This window comes from Bos mutus, chromosome 10, assembly GCF_027580195.1.
Source record: "Bos mutus isolate GX-2022 chromosome 10, NWIPB_WYAK_1.1, whole genome shotgun sequence".
Taxonomy (NCBI): Eukaryota; Metazoa; Chordata; class Mammalia; order Artiodactyla; family Bovidae; genus Bos; species Bos mutus.
In genome coordinates, this window is record NC_091626.1 from 36,869,919 (window position 1) to 36,895,076 (window position 25,158).

General features: G+C 40.5%; 1 protein-coding gene across 2 annotated transcripts in view; it reads left to right on the top strand.

The window, feature by feature from the left end:
- Positions 1 to 19,333, top strand: part of RTN1 (reticulon 1) — a 236,843-nt gene extending 217,510 nt beyond the window's left edge. The window contains exons 4-9 of one of the 2 annotated variants that reach the window (XM_070378512.1): positions 4,732 to 4,939; positions 7,464 to 7,602; positions 9,031 to 9,100; positions 9,606 to 9,652; positions 9,737 to 9,795; positions 18,446 to 19,333. In XM_070378512.1, the coding sequence (XP_070234613.1) occupies positions 4,732 to 4,939; positions 7,464 to 7,602; positions 9,031 to 9,100; positions 9,606 to 9,652; positions 9,737 to 9,795; positions 18,446 to 18,488 (566 nt within the window). In that variant the 3' untranslated portion in view covers positions 18,489 to 19,333. The remainder of the gene's footprint in view (positions 1 to 4,731; positions 4,940 to 7,463; positions 7,603 to 9,030; positions 9,101 to 9,605; positions 9,653 to 9,736; positions 9,796 to 18,445) is intronic. The other variant, XM_070378513.1, reaches the window with a different exon arrangement.
- The last annotated feature ends 5,825 nt before the right edge of the window (positions 19,334 to 25,158 follow it).

Sequence of the window (25,158 nt, forward strand, 5' to 3'; positions counted from 1 at the left end):
AAATGAAGTAATGTGTGAAAGGGCTTTGACTATTTCAGAATCTGTGTAAATAGAGACTCATGTCACAAAATACCCAGAATCAACCTCTCATTGATGTTTTAAGATAAACTTTTGTTAACCTCCCAGTTAGAAACCTCCAGCAATTTTAAAAGTTGGTTGAAGGACCTGTTGTGTAATTACCCTACACCAAACTAATGTTACTTCATGCTAAGTCACTTCAGTAGTGTCCGACTCTGCGGCCCTATAGACTGTAGCCTGCTGGGCTCCTCTGTCCATGGGATTCTCCAAGCAAGAAAACTGAAATGGGTTGCCATTTATCCCTCCAGGGGATCTTCCCCACTCAGGGATCCAACTGGGTCTCTTATGCCTCCTGCACTGGCCTGCAGATTCTTCATCCAGAGCACCACCTGGGAAGCCCAGTTACCTAGCTACCAGTTAGTGTTCTCTGCCATGCTGCTTCTAGTAGGTCCCTACCTGGTGCCTGCCATTCTCAGGCTGTTTGAACAGGGGTCCAGAGAGTCAGAAGGCTTTTCTAGAGGCCACCATCATTTTTAACAGGTGTTATGCAATTCATTAAGTGGAAATTCACTTGAAAAAGCAAATTCTATCTCCTCTCTGCCCGAAAACTACCTGCAGGGTCCCCAGTGCCCCTTTACATCATCTCAGGGGTGGGTGAGCCTACCACCCCTAGCACTGTGTGCTCCCATAGCACAGATCATGCTGTCTTACAATGTGTTGGCCTCTAAATCTGTCTGTCATGGAAATCTGTGGGCGTCGTAAAACAGAAGATTACAATTTATTTATTTACATGTAAGTTTTCTTTTTTAAAACAGTTTATTTATTTCGATACCCCTGCACCTAGCACAAAGCATGGCACTTGGTTCTTGCTCAATAAATACTGAATAAATGAACAAACGTGGAAGCGGTTAACACTGCTGGTAATGCTGATGTTTTAGTCTCCTTTTTGGTCTCCTTCCCCTTTCCTAAACTTACCATGTAAACAATAGGAGGCTCCTAGCTCCCTGGGGGCTAGACTTAGACTCCTAGGCTTATCTCAGTTTGTTGTCTCCCCAGCCACTCAAACAGGGGGAGCTGGGCTTCTTTGGAGATTTCCTCCTTCTCCCATTTTTGTCATCTACCCTCAGGGGCGCAGGAGTTTCTTGTGTCATATCTTCAAAAAGATCCTTCTTCGGGGTACTCTTTCTACCCCCTTCTGATGCCTATGTCAGAAGCTTTCTCTATCTCCTTTATACTTTAATAAAACTTTATTACACAAAAGCTCTGAGCAATCAAGCCTCGTCTCTGACCCCAGATTGAATTCTTCTCCTCTCGGGGCCAAGAATCCCGGTGTCTTTGTGTGATTCAACAACAACCTTTCAACTGAACTGAACAATAATTTATATTATAATAATATATCTATTATATTATTATTAATAAATAATATAAATAATATTTAATCTATGTTATATATAATATATAAATTATATATTATATAATTTATTTAATATTTAAATATATAATTATAATCATATAATTATAACATTATTATATTAATATATATTTTATATTATATATTATAGCATATATCATAATAATATTATAATAAAATCATTATATTAATACAATTGATATAATTATATTAATAAATAATATGATTATATTGTAATATATAATTTATTTCATTCATATAATTTAGGTTATAAATATAATTTATATTTAATTTATATTATAAATTATATTTATAATAATACAAATTATATTTATCATTATATATAATAATATATATTTACATCCGTGTCCTTTCATTCTTTTCTTCAAGAGAACCTATACTAATACATATTGATTCTAATACTGGTTCTAGATAATTAGAATTTTAAAAGGAATTTTCAGAATTGGTCCTGGGGTCTGTAATATAATTAGATTTAAAGACGTTTATGACTCTAATTTCAGTAGTAAAGAGAGCATTGATAACCCATGGCATTATCTGGTAATACAGAGTATCTTCAGTGCATACCCTAATCAAACCTTATAAGCAGTTAGGAGCCATACAATATTTTTTAACATTTTGGCAAACTAATGAATATAACAAAGTTTCTTCCTTTGAGAGTGCTTAGTCAGGTCAGACTCTTTGCAACCCTATGGACTATAGCCCACCAGACTCCTAGGAGAAAAAAAAAAAAAAGATCCTTCTTCTCTGCCCAAAAAGGATTATTATTTCAGTGCTGTGTTCTCAACAGCTGTTCTGAAATGAAAATCATTTAGTGAACTCATTCAAATTTTTTGTTAATGACATATCCCCTTCTAGATCTTTGCATTAAAAAAAAAAAAAAGACACCAAATACTTTGACGATTAAAAAGATTACTCCAAATAAATGAATTTCTAATAGTGAAATGTCAATGTGACTGGGGCTGGGGATTGGGGCTGGGGAAAGAGAGAGACTTTGGAGCAGCAATGCCTTCACTTTGTCCAAGAAACTCATGTGTAGAACCGGCACCACTCAAAATAGACGGGGGGGCGGGGGGCAGATCTTTGTTTCACCCCAAAACAAGCTTGTGATCCCTCCTTCCTACACTGCAGAAGTGTTCTAGGAGGAAGGGAACATATTTTTTCCCTAACAAAATGGCTGACTATTGTAATCTTTGTGAGTTAATGTCATTGGTAGACCAAGCAGTGGTGAGTGGGGAATAGATAGACGTGAGTGACAGATCCGTTCAGAAGTAAATTCTCTCTCCAGCTTCAGACTACTGGAGTGTCCTCAGCCTGTTATAAAAGATCCCCCCTCCCACTTTAAGCCCTTGATCTGATGTACTCTCCATCCAGCCTGAGTTAGTCTGGTTCAAGGGTTGATACTTTGCAACACTCCTCGTATCCTCTCCACAGCCTGGGGTTGTCACTAGGCTGTGTGACCTTTCCAGTACTGTCTCTCAGCTAGTCATGTACCAGAGTATGATGGGAGCAGTTCCCTGCTTTCTTCAATCTAGTCACCTTTGTTTTCCATTGAGCTGATGACTGGTGCCTTAAACCGGGTGCCTCCATTTACGCTGCATATGAAGCTGGTAGTGTAAGCAACGGCCACTTTCATTTGGTTGTAAGATGGGAATTTCATGTCTTATTTTCTTTTTCTGAGAATTTGTGTAATATTCTATAAAAACCATTTTTTGTGACAACATAGATAGACCTTGAGGGCCTTCTGCTAAAAGAGACAATAAGTCACACGAAGACAGACAAACACTGTAGGATCCCACTTATGTGTGGAATCTGAAGAAGCTGAATTCATAGAAGCAGAATAGAAGACTGGTTACTGGAGTTAGGGGGAAGGGGAATTAGGGAGATGTTGATCAAAGGGTATAAACCTGCAACTAGCAGATAAAGAAGTCTGATGGATCTAACGCACAGCAAAGTAAATATAGTCAACAATACTGTATTACAGACTTCAAAGTTGCTGGATCTTACATGTTCTTAACATAAAAAAGAAATAACTGTGTGATGTGACAGAGGTGTTAACTGGTGCTGTGTCGTCGTTGTGGTTGTTGTCATTGTTGTTCAGTTGCTCAGGTGTGACTCTTTGCTACCTCGCGGACTGCGGCACGCTAGGCTTCCCTATCCTTTACTGTCTCTCAGAGTCTGCTCAAACTCATGTTCATTGAGTCCGTGATGCCATCCAACCATCTCATCCTCTGTTGCCCCCTTCTCCTCCTGCCTTCAGTTGCTATACTGCAATATATAAATATATCCAGTCAGCATGCTGTACACCTTAAACTCACACAATGTTATGTCAATTGTATCTCCCAAAAAAAGAAACCGTATGTTACTTGCCTAATTGGAGAACAAATTTGCATACATTCTTGAGCAAGTCTTCTATACTTTTTTCATAATCTAGTGACTGAAATATTAAAAATATTTCCATTTTGTGTCATATTTGAAGCACCATGGCTTTATTCTTTTGAATTAATTTTTTGTTTCTAAGTTGAAAGAGAGAAATAACTGAATGATAGGTACAATGTAGATTTTAAAATTTATATTCCAGGTTTTTAAGTCACAAGAATGTAAGTGAACAAATCATACGATACAAAACAGTTTAACCCAAATTTCAGCTCCAGGGATTCTTGAGATAGCTACTAACTACTAATGTTTGGTTTTACTCATTTTAGAGGTAGACCATATCTCTATTCAGAAGTTTTTGGCATTGCCTGGAGTCTCCCAGACCAGCTGACATGCTTCTGAGGCTCCACTTCTGCTTTCATTGTTAGTGCCCCTTCTCAGCAGCAGGGACATGTGTATGACTGACGTGCTTATCTCTGGGCCGCTATTGAGACATTGAGTTGTAAGCAGGGCATCAAGATGCATGCCATCAATGCCATCCAAAGGAAAAGGACAGGTACATCAGAGTGCTCTGAATTTTTAGTCTTGTTTCAAAGGCATATAACTGATGCCCACAGTTGTAACCCACTGAGATTTGTTCATGGAGATATTGTCACTGGAGGTTCAACAGCCTTTTCTTATCTGTGAATTTCCTAATTGACCTCAGGGATGGAAAAGATGCTTCCAAAGCAAAACGGGAGATGGGAAGCGCCCTAGGAGTAGCGCTATGTGTGCTCACCTGTGTTTAGGAAGCCAAGAGCTGGGGAAACCTGTAGCGGCCATGGCTTTGTGGAATGAGCCGCGGCAGCTCCCTGGAGGCCCTGCCCATGCTGAGTGCTCTATGTGAATGTGCGTGTCTCCTCCCACAGCTATTGACCTGCTGTACTGGCGGGACATCAAGCAGACGGGGATAGTGTTTGGGAGCTTCCTGCTGCTACTCTTCTCTCTGACGCAGTTCAGCGTTGTGAGCGTCGTGGCCTACCTGGCCCTCGCTGCGCTCTCAGCCACCATCAGTTTCCGCATCTACAAGTCTGTTTTACAAGCTGTGCAGAAAACCGACGAGGGTCACCCTTTCAAGTGAGTGTGCAACCCGACCAGCCCTTGCCCCACCTCTCACGTGGCTCTTTCCTCGGCCTCTGTTTCACTACCTGTGCACTTTGGGTCCTGCTTCTTTTGACCTTTAACAGGCCTCTTAGAGTCTCCTTTAACGCTGTCTTTTAATACCAGATATTTCTGTTAAATTTCTAAAGCAGACTCATCCCTAGTCTAATGCTTACTGCTTTATTGAGCTTTTAAAACTTTAATCACTTCTAATTAAATGTTAAATATTTATCTTTAATATATATTTCTATAATTTATATAATATAAATCCTTGTGGGCGAATTTATGAAATGTGAAAACATTTAATTTATGCTTGATATTAATTTTGTATTTAATTACTTCTCATAGTAATCATAATTCATTTATATGCAAACAGTGTTTTATGATTTAAAGTGTTTCAACAATTATTCTCCCAACTCTGTGATGAAGGCAGAACATTATAATCCCTTTTCACAGATGGAAAAACAGAGGTTCTAAGAAGTAAAGTGACTTGCTCAGAGTAAATAGCACAGAGCCAGGACCAGGGTGTTTGGATTTTTATTTCTGTGCTCTTTTCAGAAGTTTAATGTCAAAGGGCCAAATTCTGTGGGATGTAAAGTTCATCCCTCAGAATCTGTATAGTATTATGTACTCACAATTGAATAGTATAATGTACCCTCTTCTGCATTTTAATACAGGGGAAATCTGATTCGAATGAGCACTGAGAAGGATTTCTTTAAGGCAGTGTATTAAGAGGATATATGAAATGTGGCAGAGGGAGATATTAGCACTGCCAGCTGCATGCTCTCCAACTCTGCCCCAGTTTACTCCAGATTCTAGCTTGTAAGCCGTGGTATTTTAGCACTGACCATCAGTCATACCATCACCTGCTGCAGGCCCCGCTGCAGGTGTCCTCACCTCCTATAACTGAGGGATATTTCTGCATCCTGGATGAGACCTATAGATACTGCTGCATAATGGCTTCTGAGCCAACCTCAGTGATTCCCTGGGGATGCCTCTGAATCCTCCCTGGCTCAGCCTCATCAGCCAGCTGAATCAAGGTCTCAGGGCACCAGGCTCTTAAAAGAAGGAAAAGATGCCAGGGCCTTGTCGACAAAAGGCAAAATGCTGTGTTTCACACGTCACTTCCTAGCCTCTGGTTCCTATGCTCATTGTCAAACACAGTTACAGTCTGACCATCCTCACCCTTGGGATGTATTTGGCCTTCTTCTAATGCAGAGTTAATGGGTCTTCTAGGCTATAACTTGGTTGCCTCCCCAAAGGTGGGAAGAACAGAGAAGTGGAGTGTCATCTTACCAGGGTGAATACTATACCTACTTCAGTGACCCTCACCTGTGACCAGTATCCACACCTTTAGAGTCCTGTCCTGCTCCAGCCTCTATCCTTAGCCATACAAGAGAGGTTGGCTTCTCCCACGTTCTTGGATCCAGGACTGTCAAGTTACACTGGGGATTTACCTCTCACTTGACTTATTTCTTCTGTAACTACCCAGTTGTAGGACCAAGAGTCAAACTGTAATTAGCTCAACTACTTTATCTTCCATTTGGAGACTCATTTAAAACCTAAATGTTCCTTTGGCTTAATTGTTTCTATCAATAAAAGGAATGTCTAACTCAAGAGTACATTTTGAATCAAAACATATCAGCTAGACAAATCCACTTTCCTGATTATTTTTCTAAAAAGCCAAACATAAAAATTCTCAATCCTCAGAGTTAGGTGAGCACTGTTAGAACTCTAGAAGTAGACAACTTGGCAGACAGAAGGAAGGAGAAAGAGATGATGGGTCTCGTTGGCGGCCGGGGATAGGGATGGGGGGCGGGGAGCATGGTGGGTATGGTCAAAGCAGGAGGATCGATTGACTTTTATAGATTCGTAGAGCCTGGGTTATCTATCCAAGAGTTCAAATTAACCCTTTGAACAAATGGAAAATGCAGTTACTAAAAATACCACTCTTACTAGAACCAGTGAGCATTTTAGTATGTCCCAGGTCACTTGTGTTTTCAGAGCTCTCTAGAATAAAACCTAAAAGTACTTTCCAGAATTTAAACATGAAATCTTTGAGATTTGATGAGACATAGTAATTGGCAGCTAAGATTTTGAGATATCTTAATTATTTAAAAAGACAATTCATCTTCATGCAGCCGAGAAGAAATAAGAACTTTTCACAATTGCTCAGTGAGCCAGATGTACAGAGAATTCAGCAAGTGAACTGATTTGGGACTGACTTTTCTCTGCTCCTCGCCAGTTGCTCTGAATTATCAGCTCACACTATCACATTGCCTATGAGAGACAGAAGCAGCCACATTGCCCCACTGAGTGCTGTGATTCCTGTGTTCCCTGGTGAACTAACTGTGGGTGTGGGTGTGGTGCCCTGCAGCCTTCTGACTGGCATAAATCCTTCAGGATGACCTGACTGTGGTCCTCAGGGTTGGAGAAGGGAAACCTAGCTGTTTCATGATTCCCTCTGATGGAGTTCTCTGTGGGGATGCTCTGTTGACAGGGCCTACTTGGAGCTCGAGATCACCCTGTCTCAGGAGCAGATTCAGAAGTACACAGACTGCCTGCAATTCTACGTGAACAACACTCTCAAAGAACTGAGGAGGCTCTTCCTTGTCCAGGACCTGGTGGATTCCTTAAAAGTATGAGTGCTTAAGCCGTTTCATTTGACAGTCTTGAGTTTTGTTTTCCCTAAAGGTACACATAATGTTATAAACTTCCACATGATGGAGAATAACGTAAGTGCTAATTATATTCTAGGGTCTGAAAATGTTCAGCTGTACAGTACCATGGAGCTCATCCAGTCTAATGCCATCATTTTACAGATGCTGAAACTGTGGTTCAGAGAGGTTAAGACACTTGCCTGAGGTTGCCCAGTGAGTCACTGACAGAGCTGGGACCAAACCCAGGTTACATAGCTTCTAGTTTTGTGCTACTTACAGTACCCCAGGCTGCTTCTTGTTCCCATTTTCAATTCCTCAATTTCCTAAAATTATTTTAAAAATAAACATCTAGTTTAGGGAATGTGAAAAATACACATGCTTCTTCTTAGAAAGAAACACTGTACTCTGCTAATAATAAGGACCTGTGGGCTGTGAGAATGAGCCCCTGAAGTGTAGAGGAGGGGCACCTGGGTGTTATTCCTGGTTCCATCATTGAACTCACTGGGCTTCTTGGAACAAACTGCTAGGACCACCACATGGCTTATAGGGAAAACCAAAGTCAATCAGTCATGACTCAACAGGGCCATGAGCAGAGGGGTGGGAGCCCAGGCAAGGATTCTGTCAGTTCTCCATTCTCCCAGAGCACTGGGAGGGATCTGTACCATGGGCTGCTCCTTAATGAGAAAGAAAGAGCAGAAGGAAAGTGAGTGATGAGTCTTTGATGCTCAAGGTGCTTTACTGGAATAACATCTTGGCAAATAATGACTAAAATAAGAGAGTAGGGAGATTAAAATTACTTAACCTTAGAGCTTTTAAGGTAACATGTCTACTTAAATTTGTAATGTGAAAATTGTGGGCTAGAATAGGGATCAGCAAACTTTATCTATTATATAAAGGGCCACGTGGTAAATATTTTAGGCTTTGTGGGTTACACAGTCTGTTGTAGCTACTCAACTTTGTCACTATAGCAGAAAAGCAGCTGAAGACAATACATAAATGAATAACTGTGGCTGTGTGCTAACATTGTTTATGAATACTGGACACTGAATTTCGTATCATTTTCACATTATACAAAATGTTATTTTTGTTTTAACTTTATTCGACCATGCAAAATTCATTCTTAACTTGTGGGCCTATACGAAAACAGGTCAAGGCCAGTTTGCTGACCCCCGCCCTAGTTTATTATTTCACTGAGTCCCTCGGATCTTACAAGGAAATCCACAGGGTTCTGAGACACGTAAAGACTGGATCCTCTTTCATTAATTTTGTGATGAGCTTTAAATGCTCTTATACTTCCTATTGAAACCATGATGTTTGCCTCAAATTTTAATCTAAACAAATCAATGAAATGAGACTCTTATCTGTCATAATGGGTTTAGAAGCTCTGATCATCATTTCATTTGTTAGTTTGCAGTCCTGATGTGGCTCCTGACTTACGTTGGCGCTCTCTTCAATGGCCTGACCCTGCTGCTCATGGGTAAGGACAGCCAAGGTGTTATGTCTCCCTTCACATACTCTGTGAGCATCTCCCTAGGCTGTTAGCTTGCTTGAATGCGTTCCTAGCAACAAATTCCAGATTTTCTGAGTGCAGAACATTTCCCTGACCATCATAGTTCAATTAAAGAGCATAATATATCAATATATTACACAGTAAAAATGAATTTCTTAAAGTTTTTTTCTTTTTCTTCAACCATAGCTGGTTTTATCTGGCTTCAAATATATATCTGCTTCAATGGTGTTATGTATAGAAAATCATTTTTATCTTAGGAGGTCATTCTCTCATTCCAGAATTAATGACTTAATATTTGTGAAGGTCTCAGCATTTTTTTGTTTTCTTTATGAACTAGCCCTGCCATCTTTTAGCTAGAATGCTGGCTACTGCAAATAATGTCATTATATCACATAACTATATAAAAATTTATCTATAAGATTGTTCCACTTATAACTCTCAATTTTAATACTATATCTGTTTTTCATCCCAGCTGTGGTTTCAATGTTTACTCTACCTGTAGTGTATGTTAAGCACCAGGTAAGTTCTATGTGATGTCAAACATGCATGTTAAGTTTTGACCTTGTGAACTGTGGATGTGCTCATGATTTCTTCTCTTTGTAGGCACAGATTGACCAATATCTGGGACTTGTGAGGACTCACATAAATGCTGTTGTGGCAAAGTAAGTTGCATAGTGCAATTTATAAAAAGGAGAGACTGCCTTAGGCAGGCATTTGACTGGATTAGATAGGAGTAACAAAAGGATAATAAAGTAATAGACTGATTTATGATTATTCACTTCTTTGAGTCATATGTTCATACCCTTACCAAATAGATTATTTCAGAAGTAAAGTATAAATTTTTAAAACTTCCAATTAAATAAAACTTTTAGTGGTTTATTTCAGGTATCATGAAATGAATTTTAATAAATGAATGATATTAATGTCTGTCTGGGGACTGGCTCATGTCCAAGAATAAGATGGATTGGAGGAAGGAAAAAAGCCTGATTTAGAAAAGTAAAATTAAATTTTAGTAAATTAATCAAAATAAAAGTGTTAGCATTTTTAATTTTAAAATAATAAATATCATTAAGTTTTAAATCATTGAAATTATTTTTAAAACAAAACATTTTTTAATCTTGAGAATTTTTATTACCTTTTAGATTATACCATTTAAATTCAATATGTGTGTGTATTTGCCTATTTTATTAATACCATTGCTTTTTAAACCTGAGTCTTAAATAGACTCTACTTTATGGATACTTTATATATTAGGAGATAATGATTCCAGTTATAAAAGTATTTACAGTTAATATAGTCATTAACTTAGTAGTTTTCCCTAATTCTTAAATTAGTGTTTTTAGATACATCTTCATCTAAAATGAAATTTTTCTGTTGTTATTATTACTCACGATTTTGTTTTAATTAAAAGCTGACCTTAGTTTTGACTACAAATACACGTCTGAAAAATACTAGAGTTTCTCTCCAGGAATCCTAGAATCATGTGGCTAGACCTAGATGATAGTAGAATTAAATGCAAGTATTTTAGATGGTCAAAAATATACAGAGAAAAACAAATAAGGAAAAAGCAAGTGCTTTAAAGTTCCTCTGCTATTTGATTTTGTGTCATCAGTTACAGTTCTCTCCTGAAGTTTAGAAAGATTTTTGTTTTTATTATGTATTGTTTATATTCTTCCTCTTAAATTCATGGTGAATTTGGATTCAGACATTTCAAAATGCCTGAAATTATCAGCTTAACACATATGCAATGAATACCTAGTGAAAATCAGCATATTGAAGACAAATATTTATTACTTTGTAATAGGAAATGACAGCATGGTATAACATGAGATTGGTATTTGCCAAACCTGGGGAACCTGTTAAAAATATGAATTCCCAGATTCTACAACAAACTTATGGAAATAAAATTCCTGGGATAAGGGACCCATAATCTATATTTTAATGAACTTCCTAGGTGTATTTAACTTCTGGCAGTTAAAACTGTGTTCAGGAATGACAGCAAAGAACACCAGAATAGGAGCTTGGAAACTGGAAGACAGAAGTTCTAGGCCTCAGCTGTTCAGTACTTAGTCTGAGGATCTTAAACAAATCACATCTCTTAATTTTTTATTGATTAGTTGCTTGCTTCAAAAAAAAAAAAAAAAGACATTATTTTCCAGGCATTTCATTAACAGGTACAAAGAGTATAAAGATGAATAAGATGATCCCACCTAGCAGAGCTCTTAGCCTATGGATACAGACAAAACCGTAAAGAAATAACCATAAGACAATATAAGAATGACAGTAGAATTGTGTAAAATATTAAGGTGAGAGAGATATGGAAACTACTGTTCTTACCTGGGGATAATGGAAAGCCACTAAAAAAGGGCCCTCACTAGCATGGCTGGGTTCTGTTGAGGACTTCCATCTGTGTCCTCACATGGCAGAAGTTGATGGAAACTCTCTGGGTTCTCTTTTATAGGGCACTAATCCCATCCATGAAGGCTCCATTCTCATGACCTAATCACCTTCCAAAAGCCCCGCCTCCTAATACTAACATATTGGGGATTAGGTTTCGGTATATAAATTTGGGGGTGTTGGGTAATGGGGTGCAGCAGGACATAAACATTCAGTCTATAGCAGCCCTGAAGGATGGTAAACACTCATCAGGTGCATGATGAGGGGAAAGACACTGCAAAAAGAAATAACACAGGTAGAGGCAGAAGCATGAAAATGTAGGTCAGGGTCAGGGAGCAGTGAGGCAACCAGTGTGTCTAAAGCTTAAATGAATGAAAAGATGAGCTAGAAAGGGCCTAGAAAGAGAAGCCAGGGCCACGTATAGCATGCTGTACGGAGTTAGGACTCAACAGGACATCCCTGCCCTTGATGTTCCTATGCAGGAGATTTGTATTTTGGACAGATTACTATGGCAGTCTAGTGGGAGGAGAATTGGAAAGTGAGATGTGGTAATTAGCAAGGAGGCTGTTGAATTCAAACAAAAGTGGTAGGGATATAAGCCTGTTAAAATAGAAGGGAAGGAGAGATGGCAGAAACGAAAATGTATGAACATATGTATACAATATGGTTGGCTAAATTAAAATTGGAAATCAGTGCTCTGAACAGGAATAGAAAGGAAGCTAAGGACAAAAAGAGAAACTGAGTGGGCTTCCCTGGTGGTCCAGTAGCTAAGACTTCATGCCTGCAATGCAGGGGGTCTAGGTTCAATTCCTGGTCAGGGAACTAGATCCCACGTGCTACAGCTAAAGATCCCGTATGCTGTAATGAAGACTGACGATCATGCTTGCCACAACTAAGACCTCATGCAGCCAAATAAATAAGCAGGAATAAAATATTTTTTAAAAATTTTTAAAAAGAGAAACTGGATAAGTTACGTAGTTAAACAGCAGTTCTCCAAGAGAATCTGTTTTGCCTGACACTAAATTTTGAAGGATATTTCTTAGTGGAGTCTTACCTCTAAGATTTCTTCAACCTCTGGAATTCTGATTACATGTTAGAATAATTCCACCAAAAGAACTAAAAAGATACCATTTTAGTGAAACCGTTAAAAACAGGAACTTTGGAATCAAATAGACTAGCTTGAGTCCATTTCTGGAATTTTTTAGCTATATGAATTCATTATAAGTGTTATTTGACTCCCTGAGTTTGTTTCTTTATATATACATTGAAAAGATAATGTCTGTAAGGTATTCTTACTTGGACATAGGGAGGACTCAATAAATATTCAGTGATCATAACCATGATCATCCTACTCCCACTGCTTAGAGATCAGTTCATGGTGAGTGTGGAGGACAGCCCCAGACTAGGCAGGAAACCTTGGTGCCCCTCCCACGCCTATACTGAGTGAATGATAACCCTGTCCAGGTCATTTAACCTCCCTGTGTCTCAGTCTTCCACCTCTAAAATGGGGCTGCATGCATGCTAAGTCACTTCATTCGTGTCCAATTCCTTGCAACCCCATGGACTATATAGCCCACCAGGCTCCTTTGTCCATGGGATTCTCTTGGCAACAATACTAGAGTGGGTTGCCATGCCCTCCTCCAGGGGATCTTTCTGACCCAGGGATCAAACCCGAGTCTCTTACATCTCCTGCATTGGCAAGTGGGTTCTTTACCACTCGTGCCACCTGGGGAGCCCCTAACTGGGGATAATAACACCTAACAACACATTCTTAGTATTTCATTGAGGTACTTGAAAAGTCTTCCTGGTGTCCTTGAGGAGAAAATGGAGATGTACAGTCCAGATTATAGCACAATTGGTAAAGTTCCAGAATGTTGAAATAGTAGACCCTATGGAGGTTCATTAGTCCACCGAAAATCCATCCAGGGCGAGGTGTAGTAATGTGACACAGGGCTCTGCCCTTGACTCCATGACTTTCCATACCAGTGTTTCACATGACTATGTGAGGACAAATCAAGTATACTCATCAGAGTTCTAGGTGACACATAGCTTGGAGCAAAAGCACATTCAGAAGACAGCAAGTTCAAGATTCAAAATGAATTAAGTGATCTTGAGTAATGTAGAATGCGAAACTGAAGTTAATAAAATGAAATTGACAGGGAAAGCAAAGTCCTATATTTAGATTTTTTTTTTAAGTCAACTTTTGCATATACAGAATGGGAAGAGGGGCAGATGCAATAGAGTACGACAGTAGTGTGTGTAAAAAATATCTGGGGGGGTGAGTGATAAATAGATTAATTGATCACAGCCAAATATGAATCAGTAATGTACAGAGGCATATTTTTTTAAATATATGCAAGTTTAGATATTATTAATAGAAGTATATGTCAAAATCAAAAGAGGCTATAGTTGTTTCATATCCCATATTGTTATTCCATAGATGTGTTAAATTTCAGAGTTGAACATTTTAAGAGCTGCAATTATACACTGAAGTCATGTCCAAAAGATGACTGGGTATTGAAGTATTGGAAATATGACAGTAATGTGAGTGACAACCAAACTTTACTGGAGATGATTATTCTGGAAAAGAGATAACTTTAAAAGAACACATTTGGAGGTCTAACATTGTGAGAGAAGTAATCATTCTCTTTTTCTCTAAAGAGCTATGAATGGAAAGGCCAGAAGTTCTGAGATTTGAATGAAACATGAGGGGAAACAGTACCAATTAGAGTTGTTCAACAATGAAGCCATTTGCCCTGTGAAACAGTAAGCTCACTGACACCCATTCAAGTATTCACATAAAAGTTAGTTGACCACTGTCACAGATATGGTTTAAAGGACTTCTGCAATGGGAGAAAAGTAGAATTAGTTAACGCTTAGTCTACTGTGATATTCTAAAAGCATTTCAAAACTAATACATATATGTTATACTTTGGAGAAGACCAGACCTAAGGTGTCTCTATTGAAATGTTTCACATTCTCTGCTGCATTATCAGTTTCTGCCTCTTCTGGCTCATTTCCACAATCATAATCTCTCCAGTCTTTCCGTCCTTGCTGGCTCTAATGCTTCTCTCCCTACCTCACTGCAGTCAGGCCTGCACCCTGAGCACTTAAGTTGCTCTTTGTCAGGGTCCTAGTGACCTTCATATTGCTAAATCCTGCAGTCATCACTCCATCCTCAACCTTCTCAACCTCTCAGACACTCTTTAAGATTACTACCATCTTTGTTGAGCACTCTCCTTGACTCTTGGCATGGCTTGAGTCTCAGCTGCTTTCTCGCAGTGTCTTCTCTTGGCTCTTCCTTCTCTGGTTCACCCTTCATCCCTAGTGGCCTCAAAGATTATCTCTATGTCAAAGACTCCAAAATGTGTGTCTCCACAATCTTAGGTTTTTAAAAAGTCCACTTTACAAATATAGAATGTGAGGAGGAGGAGGTAGAGATGAGATAGGATACAACAGTAGTATGTATAAAAAATACTTGGAGGTTTTCTAATTTGTCACAGCCAAATATGAGTCAGTTATGTGCTTGAGACATTTTTTAAAAAAATCAATGCAAGTCTCAGTCAGTTCAGTCACTCAGTTGTGTACGACCCTTTGCGACCCCATGAACCACAGCATGCCAGGCCTTCCATCACCAACTGCCAGAGTCTACCCAAACCCATGTGCATTGAGTCAATGATGCCATACAACCACCCCATCCTCTGTCATCCCCTTCTCCTCCTGCCCTCAATCTTTCCCAGCATCAGGGTCTTTTCAAATGAGTCAGTTCTTTGCATCAGGTGGCCAAAGTATTGGAGTTTCAGCTTCAGCATCAGTCATTCCAATGAATATTCACAACTGATTTCCTTTAGGATGGACTGGTTGGATCTCCTTGAAGTCCAAGGGACTCTCAAGAGTCTTCTCCAATACCACAGTTTAAAAGCATCAATTCTTCAGTGCTCAGCCTTTATGGTCCCAACTCTCACATCCATACATGACTACTGGAAAAACCATAGCTTTGACTAGATGGACCTTTGTTGGCAAAGTAATGTCTCTGCTTTTTAATATGCTATCTAGGTTTGTCATAGCTTTTCTTCCAAGGAGCAAGTGTCTTTTAATTTCATGGCTGCAGTCACCATCTGCAGTGATTTTAGAGCCCAAGAAAATTAAGTGTCTATTTCCATTGTTTCCCCATCTATTTGCCATGAAGTGATGGGACCAGATGCCATGATCTTCGTTTTCTGAATGTTGAGTTTTAAGCCAGGTTTTCACTCTCCTCTTTCACTTTCATCAAGATGCTCCTTAGTTCCTCTTTGCTTTCTGTCATAAGGTGGTGAGGTTATTGATATTTCTTCTGGCAATCTTGATTCCAGTTTGTGCTTCATCTAGCCTGGCATTTTGCATGATATACTCTGCATATAAGTTAAATAAGTAGGGTGACAGTATACAGCCTTGACGTACTCCTTTCCCAATTTGGAACCAGTCCATTGTTCCATGTCTGGTTCTAACTTGCTTCTTGATCTGCATACAGATTTCTCAGGAGGCAGGACAGGTGGTCTGGTATTTCCATCTCTTTCAGAATTTTCCACAGTTTGTTGTGATCCACATAGTCAAAGGCTTTGGTATAGTCAGTAAAACAGAAGTAGATGTTTTTCTGGAACTCTCTTGCTTTTTCAATGATCCAGCGAATGTTGGCAATTTGATCTCTGGTTCCTCTGCATTTTCTAAATCCAGCTTGAACATTTGGAAGTTCTCAGTTCACGTACTGTTGAAGCCTCACCTGGAGAATTTTGAGCATTACTTTGCTAATGTGTGAGATGAGTGTAATTGTACAGTAGTTTGAACATTCTTTGGCATTGCCTTTCTTTGGGATTGAAATGAAAACTGACCTTTTCCAGTCCTGTGGCCACTGCTGAGTTTTCCAAATTTGCTGGCTGATTGAGGGCAGCATTTTAACAGCATCATCTTTTAGGATTTGAAATAACTCAACTGGAATTCCATCACCTCCACTAGCTTTGTTCATAGTTATGCTTCCTAAGGCCCAGTTAACTTCATCTGCTTACCTAATGTTATCTCTCAAATGTCCCACAGACATTTCAGATTCAGCGTGGCCAAACAGATCTTGCAGTTTCAGCCCAGAATTTATTCTTACTTCAGTTGTCACACCATCTTTGTAAATGGCATTATTATTCACCTGGTTGCTCAGGCCCAAAACCAAAGCATCTTCCTTGATTACTGTCAATCTTTCCCCCGCCCACACATTCAACCCATCAGCTTGGCAGGTGGGTCCTGTCTGCTCCATCCCCTCACTGGATACCCAGAGTGAGCACTTTACTCCACTGGCAAGGCTTCATTCCATATAACCCAGGCCATTGCCATTCAGCACCTAGACTGCTATAGTTGTCCTCCATCCCTTATTGCTCTGTTTCCCCACTTTTTTCACATAACCACTATCATGATCTTCTTTGATCACATCATTCCTTTGCCTACAATTCATCAGTGGCTTCCCAGCCACAGAATAGAATCTAAATTCCTTTTACCGCCTGCAAGTTTCAACACCATCTGGTTACCTCCTGCCTCTCAGACCTTCCCGCCTCACTCCCCAAGCACACTGGTCTCATCCTTGACTCCTAAGCTTGTCCTCACTTTTTGGCCTCTGTACTCCCTGCTTCGTCTTCCTGAAACACTTCAACCCAGTGGCCCCTTCTTATCCTGCAGACATCTGTTTCTCACATGAGGGGACTTAAAGTAAGCGTCTCCCACCTAATGGAAATCAACCCTGAATATTCATTGGAAGGACTGATGCTGAAGCTGAAGCTCCAATAGTTTGGCCATCACCAACTCATTGGAAAAGACCCTGATGCTGGGAAAGATTGAAGGCAGCAGGAGAGGGGGGCAACAGAGGATGAGATGGTTGGAGGGCATCACCAAGTCAATGGTCATGAGTTTAAGCAAACTCTGGGAGATGGTGAAAAAGAGGGAAGCCTGGTGCCCTACAGTCCATGGGGTTGCAAAGAGTCAGACGTGACTGAGGGACTGAACAACATCTCTCAACTATCACCACTGCTCCCTCATTGCCTATCATTCCATCTTGTTTGGGTTTTTTTAATAGCATTTGTCACAATATGTACTTCTGTTGTTTGTCTACTTGTTTATTTCTGGCTCCTCAACCCCTAGGAGAATGAAAGCTCCATGAGAGCAGAGCCTTCTCCCTTCTGTTCACTGAATTCCAGCATCTGCAAGGGTGCATGACACAGAGGAAGGTCTCAGTCAAACTCTGCATGGGGAGCTCATTAAGCTTTGATTTAATGACGCAAAATGCTTCCAGTATAAACCTACCTAAAATAATACTGCCATTCTGCGAGAATCACAGAACTTTAGGGGCATTAGAAATATCTAATTTGCACCTGGTAAATGCTCTAGGACCAGGAAGGCTCATTAGCTGCCAGATGGCACACTGCTGATTAGTAGAGAGCTTAAACTAGGACTCAGTTTTCTTCATTCCAGTTCTAGCAGTTTCTGCTGAGGGTGACCATATGTTTCTTCACCTGGAACCGTCCCTGTTCATGCCTGTTGTCCTGGTATAGTTAATAACAGCACTGTCTTTCTCTTTCAGAAGTATCCCAGACTGAGTAATAAATGGTCACCTACGTATATCACAGCTTCTATAATTCTGAAATAAATCAACATCTTTTGTCTACCTAAAAAGTTATAATTTAAGAAATATGGCTTCCTGGGGTCATTCATTATCTAATTATACTTCCTTATTGCACAGAAATGCATTTATAGACACTCATACATAAAAATTATGCTCTTTTTTGGAATATTAAGCTATTTGGTCACTTAGCTAATTAAAGCAATGACACATAGTGATGTCATAAGATGGTTTCATTAATAATACTTGTGATTTACCACCGTCTGATATTGTCTTTTTAGGATTCAGGCTAAAATCCCAGGCGCTAAAAGGCACACTGAGTAAGTGGATACCCCACCGGGGACTGAACACCAAGAGGAATGTCTGAAGTGGTAACAGCTCTGTCTTACATGTTACTGCAGATTGATTGTTTCTCCCCCCAGTACCATAATCTTAGAGACAAACTCTAAAACAGCTGTTTTTAGGCTGTTTCTGTACCCTTAGGATATTTGAGTCACTTGTGTCAAGCACTAAAGTATAGCGAAAAGTGTATTAGATGTGGTTTTTAATTTTGTGTTGCTAAAAAAAAGTGCATGATGGTGAGAACCCAAGTTATCTTTCCTTCGTCGGTGTTCTTCTCTCTGCAATGCTTCTGTAGCTTCTCATGTTCCCTGTGGCTAGGCCTTTCCTGCCAGTGCACTGATGCAATAGTGGAAATCGCTTCTATGTCCTTGGGTTGTTGGTTGGATTAATCTTTAATAACAATATATAGACTTGTAAACCGATGTTTAAGTGTTTTTCCAACACACACAACATAAAAATAAAAACAAGTCGACCGTACTTAGAGTAATCAGTTTTGTATAACTTAAAATAATTAAATAAATGAATAAACCCGAAAACAAACATGCAGTACTTTTGTTGTGTGAGACTGATGGGCTGATTTACATGTATGGTAACTAAAAAGTACCAGCATGTTAACTTTATTACAGTTTGTATTACTTTCTCTGTAGTTCCTAATGGACTTAATTATGGATTCTGGATATTTGCACTTATGTACTTGATACTGAATGCATAAATAAATGTTACTAAGTGTAGAAACTTCTCCCTCTCTTCTCGTGATCGCACCAGAAAACTCAATACTCTAAGAAATAGCATCTGTGGATGTGCCGGACAGGCTGAGACCAAGTACTCGCTTTGCTCCTGTTTCCAGAATCCACATAGTCCAACTCCAGCCTAGTATATGGCTCATTTGAGTTATTAATAGAAATCACTGGAGACTGGTAAAACTGGAAAACATTCTTCATATTGTACTTGGTGGGGCTTATGTAGATAATTTAAATGGTTTTTTTAAAAACTTGAACATGATATAAATACTCCCATAAACTTCTTATAATAACATGCAACACAATACTGGCATAAAACAATTATAATTGCTATGAACTCTCTGTTTTGGTAATTATTTATTGAGCATCTACTGTACTTGATACTGAGTGCCTAGCGCTCAGAACAGGGTGGTGAATAAGAGAGACAATGAGTCCTGCCCTCACCAAGCTGAGTCTTTGGGGTTATTTACTGCTCTTTGCAGAAGTCCAGTTGCCTGTGTTATGTCACCATTAAAGTCAAAGTCAAAGATGCTGGGGTAACGGGGGATGAAAGTAGTAGCAGTGGGAGAAATAAAAATGGGAAAAAGGATCGTTACTTATAAAAAGCTGCCTTTGAGCAGTTTTGGACTTGCGTTCAATAAGCACTCGTGGAGTTACCCTTCTGTGCAAAATATTGTGACGAACACACAGTCAATTAACTTGACACTGCCAACAGCCAAGACTGGGGGAGATGGGAGGAGGTTATGTGGAAATGCTCACTAAGTCAAAAGCAGCTGAAAACAGCTGCAATATAAAACTAGAGCAAACAGAGGATTCTCAGAGGTGGACTTTGGGGCTGGGTTCTGATCTGGCTTTTTCCAGAGGGAGACGGTTCATATCCCAGTACGAAGAAAGAACATGGACTAAGATGCTGAGACATGGGGGCATGTCTCAGTGAGTAATACGCTGTAAGGAGTATTACGCTGTAAGGAGTAATACGCTGTAAGGAGTAATACGCTGTAAGTAATACTCAGAGAACAGTGAGTAATACGCTGTAAGGAGCTTGAGTGGCAATGTAGGGCCAGGTAAGGCTGAAAGGGTGGGTTGAACCCATGCTAAAAAGAAACTTGAATGTTAAGGAGCTTGTGTTCTGTTTCTTAGATCTCAGAGAGTCAGATAGACACAGTGAGTGTGCATGATACTGGAGAGTAGAAGAATATAGGAGGTAATTGTGATATAACTGACAGACAGGTGACGCATGACAGAGCTTCTGCTAGACAATGACAGTGACAATAGAAAGGATATATTCACCTGTCCCTCATCCTCTGTATCAGCTCAACATGCCTAGCACCCACTGTGCCCAGAGGAGCCACTCAGAGAGATGACATGGAGGGGGATGGGATTGGAGATGGTGACTGGTTACATGTGGAAGTTCAAGACCAAGGCTAACCCTGAAAGTAAGCGCTTCCTTAAATTCTGCACGCTAGGCAGCTTGCCTGCATTGCCCTAACCCCAGCTCTGTTAAAGACTAGCTGATCAGGAGAGTGCAATACCATTTTTCAGGTTATAAAGCCCAGAAGAGCTCATCTGGGGAAGGAAAAAAATAAACTTGGTGTGAGGCCTGCTTTTTTCATGGTTACTAGATAGAGGAGAGGATTGTGTGTGTGTGTGTGTGTGTGTGTGTGTGTGTGTGTGTGTTTCAGTGTCCAACCTCTGAGACAGAGTTTCTTCTAAACAGCTTTATTGTGTCAAGTTAACCTTCAGAGTCTGCTTTTGCAGTATTTTCCTCCCTCCTGAGAGCCCAGAATTCCTTTCATAAGCAGCTGCTTATTCAGAGGATCTAATGAGGAATTCTGTTTGCTAGCAGTGGTGAAGACAGTTTCCTGAGGAAACTCCAGCCTGACAAAATGATAGGTATGGATGTAGAATTTAACAGGTGGACAACACAGGGCACAATGATCCTGCTTTATAAATATCAATATCAAATGATATTGGAGATGATGGAAATAATGTGAGGACCCAATGACCAGGTAACAAGCAGAGCAAGAATAGAGCCCTCAGGGGCCCAGAGTGAGTGAGGTTATCCTGAAAGCTGTGAACAATAGAAAATTCTTAGAACCTAAGCACAAGTTAAGAAAGAAGCGGGTGAGTAGGTGAAGAAGCCGTGGTGTGTTACAGATCATTTCAGGAAAAAAGGAAGTAGGATAGCTCATATTTTCTCTGCTCTTTCCCCACCTATATCAGTTTCCTAGTATTACCCTAACAAAGTACCAACACCTGCATGGCTTAAAATGACAGAAATTTATTGTGTCACAGTTCTGAAGGCTACAGGTCCAAAACCATGGTGCTGGCAGGGCCGCACTCGTCTCTGATAGCTCTGGAGAGGATTCTCCCTTGCCTCGTCTAGCTTCTGGTGGTGCCAACAGTCCACGGCATTCCTTGGCTTGTAGATGCATCACCCCAGGCCCAGGGCCATCTTCTCACTGAGTGTCTTCACATCACCTTCCCTCTGTGTCCAAATCTCCCCTTTCTATTAGGATGCCCAGTCACATGGATTAGGGCCCCCTCGTGACCTCATTTCAACGTCATTGCTCTGTAAAGATCCTATTTGCAGATCAGCTAACATTTTGAGATATTGGGGTTTGGTACTTCAACATAGGTTTTGTTGGGGACACAATTCAACTCATAGGCCTCCCTGAGCATGATAGTGGCCCTTAGAACACTGTGAAGGCTTTTCCTTCTGGGCAGAGCCCAGACCTGTTTCCCCAGTTGATTTTCACTATAGGGCATTACTACTGAGAAGTAGTGGAACAGCTCCTCCCTTACCTGAGTGTCCCTGAGTGTAGCTGGGTGCTGAGCCTTACTTCACTACCATGGAGTTCCAGCAGCTGTCCCACTGTCACTGACTAGGGCAACTTCAGGCACCGGAACTTTAGCACTCCCTTCTGGAGAAGGGAAGGGCTACCCACTCCAGTATTCCTGCCTGGAAAATTGCATGGACAGAGGAGCCTGGCGGGCTACAGACCACGGGGTTGCAAAGAGTCAGACACGACCAAGCAACTGACACTTTCACTATTTTTTTTTCTTTTCTAAGTATGGGAAGTAGGTGGGGGATACAGGAGCTCCCACTGCAGTTTGGTATCAGCTAGTGTGCCTGGAGAATCCCAGGGACGGGGGAGCCTGGTGGGCTGCCGTCTATGGGGTCGCACAGAGTTGGACACAACTGAAGCGACTTAGCAGCAGCAGCAGCAGCAGTGTGGTTGTGGTTAAGGTGCAATAAACAAGCTCTGTAGATCTGGGCAAAGAGTCAGTTTGCCTTCACACTCCAGCCTTCTTATCTAGTGCTTTATATTGGCAGCAATCTCAAGCTCCTCACTATAATTTTTTCTTTAAAAGTTTTTAGTTCAGTACATTCGACATTACAGAATTAATTTGGTGGGCCACATTTTCTTTGGTGAGTAAATTGAGATGAATTATTTTGTATCCTGTGTACCAGTTACCTTTTAAAAGAATTCTGCTGGAGTTAGTTCTCTCTGGTTGCTCCCCAATATGCTGAAGGGAGGTTTTCAAGTAGAAATGAAAGCACACTATATGACAACATGAGAAAAGTATATAAAAATCCAAGTAAGCATGAACAATCCTCTGCTGCTACCTTTCTAAAAGAGGATACCACCTGAAACATCAGTGACTTAAGCTAATAATAGTAATTTAAAAAATAAGACATTCTTGCTAAATATGGCTTTGGTTGTTTCTGGCCCAATTTAATTTCTGACTACTCTGCAGATGCTCACTTGAAAAACACCAGGTGCCATAATTGATAATGATATTCTGCTGCTGCTGCTGCTGCTGCTGTTAAGTCACTCAGTCATGTCAAACTCTCTGTGACCCTATGGACTGTAGCCCGCCAGGCTCCTTTGTCCATGGGATTCCCAGGGCAAGAATACTGGAATGGGTTGCCATTTCCTTCTCCACAGGATCTTCCCAACCTAGGGATCGAACCTGCGTATCCTTCTTGGCAAGCATGCTCTTTACCAGTGAGTCACCTGGGAAGCCCGTACCCAGCCCCAACTTACCCAGTCCCAACCCCTGCCCTGGTTACAGAGCCACAGCACAACACGAGCACAGCAAACAGTGCCCTAGTTCTGGAGTCAGAAGGACGGCTTTGCTATTGTCCAACGTTAAGGGCCTAACCCAAGGTTATCCCCAAGGTCACTGAAGCTTTCATCTTAGTGTGATTTTCTGAAAAATAGGGTAATCATTATAATCACCCTAGAGAGTTATGATAAAGATTAAATAAGGCACAGAAACAGTTACAAAATGTACATTTTCTCAAACATACTGCTTTGCAGGTGTGCTTCAAAGCCTACTCTTCTTTCTCTGCCTTCAAGGCCATTTTCTTAAAAACAGGGGCCATATCTTGTGCATGAAAGTGAAAAAGTGAAAGGTGCTCAGTTGTGTCTGACTCTTGGTGACCCCATGGACTATATGTCCATGGAATTCTCCAGGCCAGAATACTGTAGTAGGTAGCCCTTCCCTTCTCTAGGGTATCTTCCCAACCCAGGGATCAAACCCAGGTCTCCTGCATTGCAGGCAGATTGTTTACCAGCTGAGCCACAAGGGAAGCCCAAGAATCCTGGAGTGGGTAGCCTATCCCTTCTCCAGCAGCTCTTTCTGACCCAGGAATTGAACTGGGGTCTCCTGCATTGCAGGTGAATTCTTTACCAATTTAGTCAAAGCACTAATTATAGTGTTTGGTATAAACGCTCATTACATGCTGGCTGGAGTCATCAGAGAAACTGAACTTTTAGGGAAAACAGAGAAAAAGGAAGATCTCAGGAGAGTAGACAGCTGACTTCTCTGGATTCCTACCCCTATCTCTCCCCTTCCTCCTTTTATTTCTCTTCCCTCTTTTGCCTTGTCTCTCTCTGACCTCTTTTTTCTTCTACTAAGAGACTAATTAAAGAAGCCTGGCTCCTTCTCACCACTAGTGTCTCCCTTCCCCAAAGAGGCCTTCCCTGGTGCCACCTATGGGTTTCTTTATATAAGTTCAGTGCCCAGCTCGATGCCCAGAACACAGCCTGCACATCCCAAACATGTAAACCAATGAGTCCGATGCCAACACGTGCGGCCACACCTTTCTCTGGTAACCTGACAAGCATCTTTCTCTGCAGAGCCTCAGAATCCTCCCTAACTGAGCACTCCAGGCAGTCACTCATATCAAGCGGAAATAACATGGATATAAAGCCAATTCCCCATCTCTGGGACAGCAATTGTTGATTTAATTGCAGTAATTGTCACTAAGGGTTGAATGACCAAGAAGTTTAAGGAAGGCAAGGGTTGCGAAAGGACATTAGCATTTGTATTTCAGAAGAAATGTTTCTTATTTTCCATTTAGTAGGAATAAAAGATAGGAAATAGCATGTACTCTGTTCTAAGCACATTGTTATTTACTTAAGCTTCATAATCCCAGGATGTAAAATTCAATTTTACAGATGAAGAATGGAGATTAAGAGGTAAACTACCTAAACCAATCTAAAACCACCAGCAAATGATGCAATGAGTATTTGACTCATCTATTTAGCCCCAAGAAATTGCTGATGATGGATAAAAACAAGTATTCAAGAGACAAAGTTGAAAAGGAGGGCCGTTATAAAGTGTTACAAACAGTGACATGGTCTGCCCTTCCTTGGAGATGCTCTGCTATCCTTGTTTGGCATAACTTCATCGGGGACACTAATCCCATCTGTTTGCTTCTCTAACCATCTGGCATTACCTAGGGGACACGGTCTTCCTGCCATTTCACCACAAATTCTATCACTGTGTGATAGAATTGCTGTAGCTGAGAAGTGCAGCCTGATCACAAGATAGGTACTTTAGAAGCTGTGCAAAGCCCAAGGGTTACGGAATCTTTGCCTAACATGCAAGCATCTTGC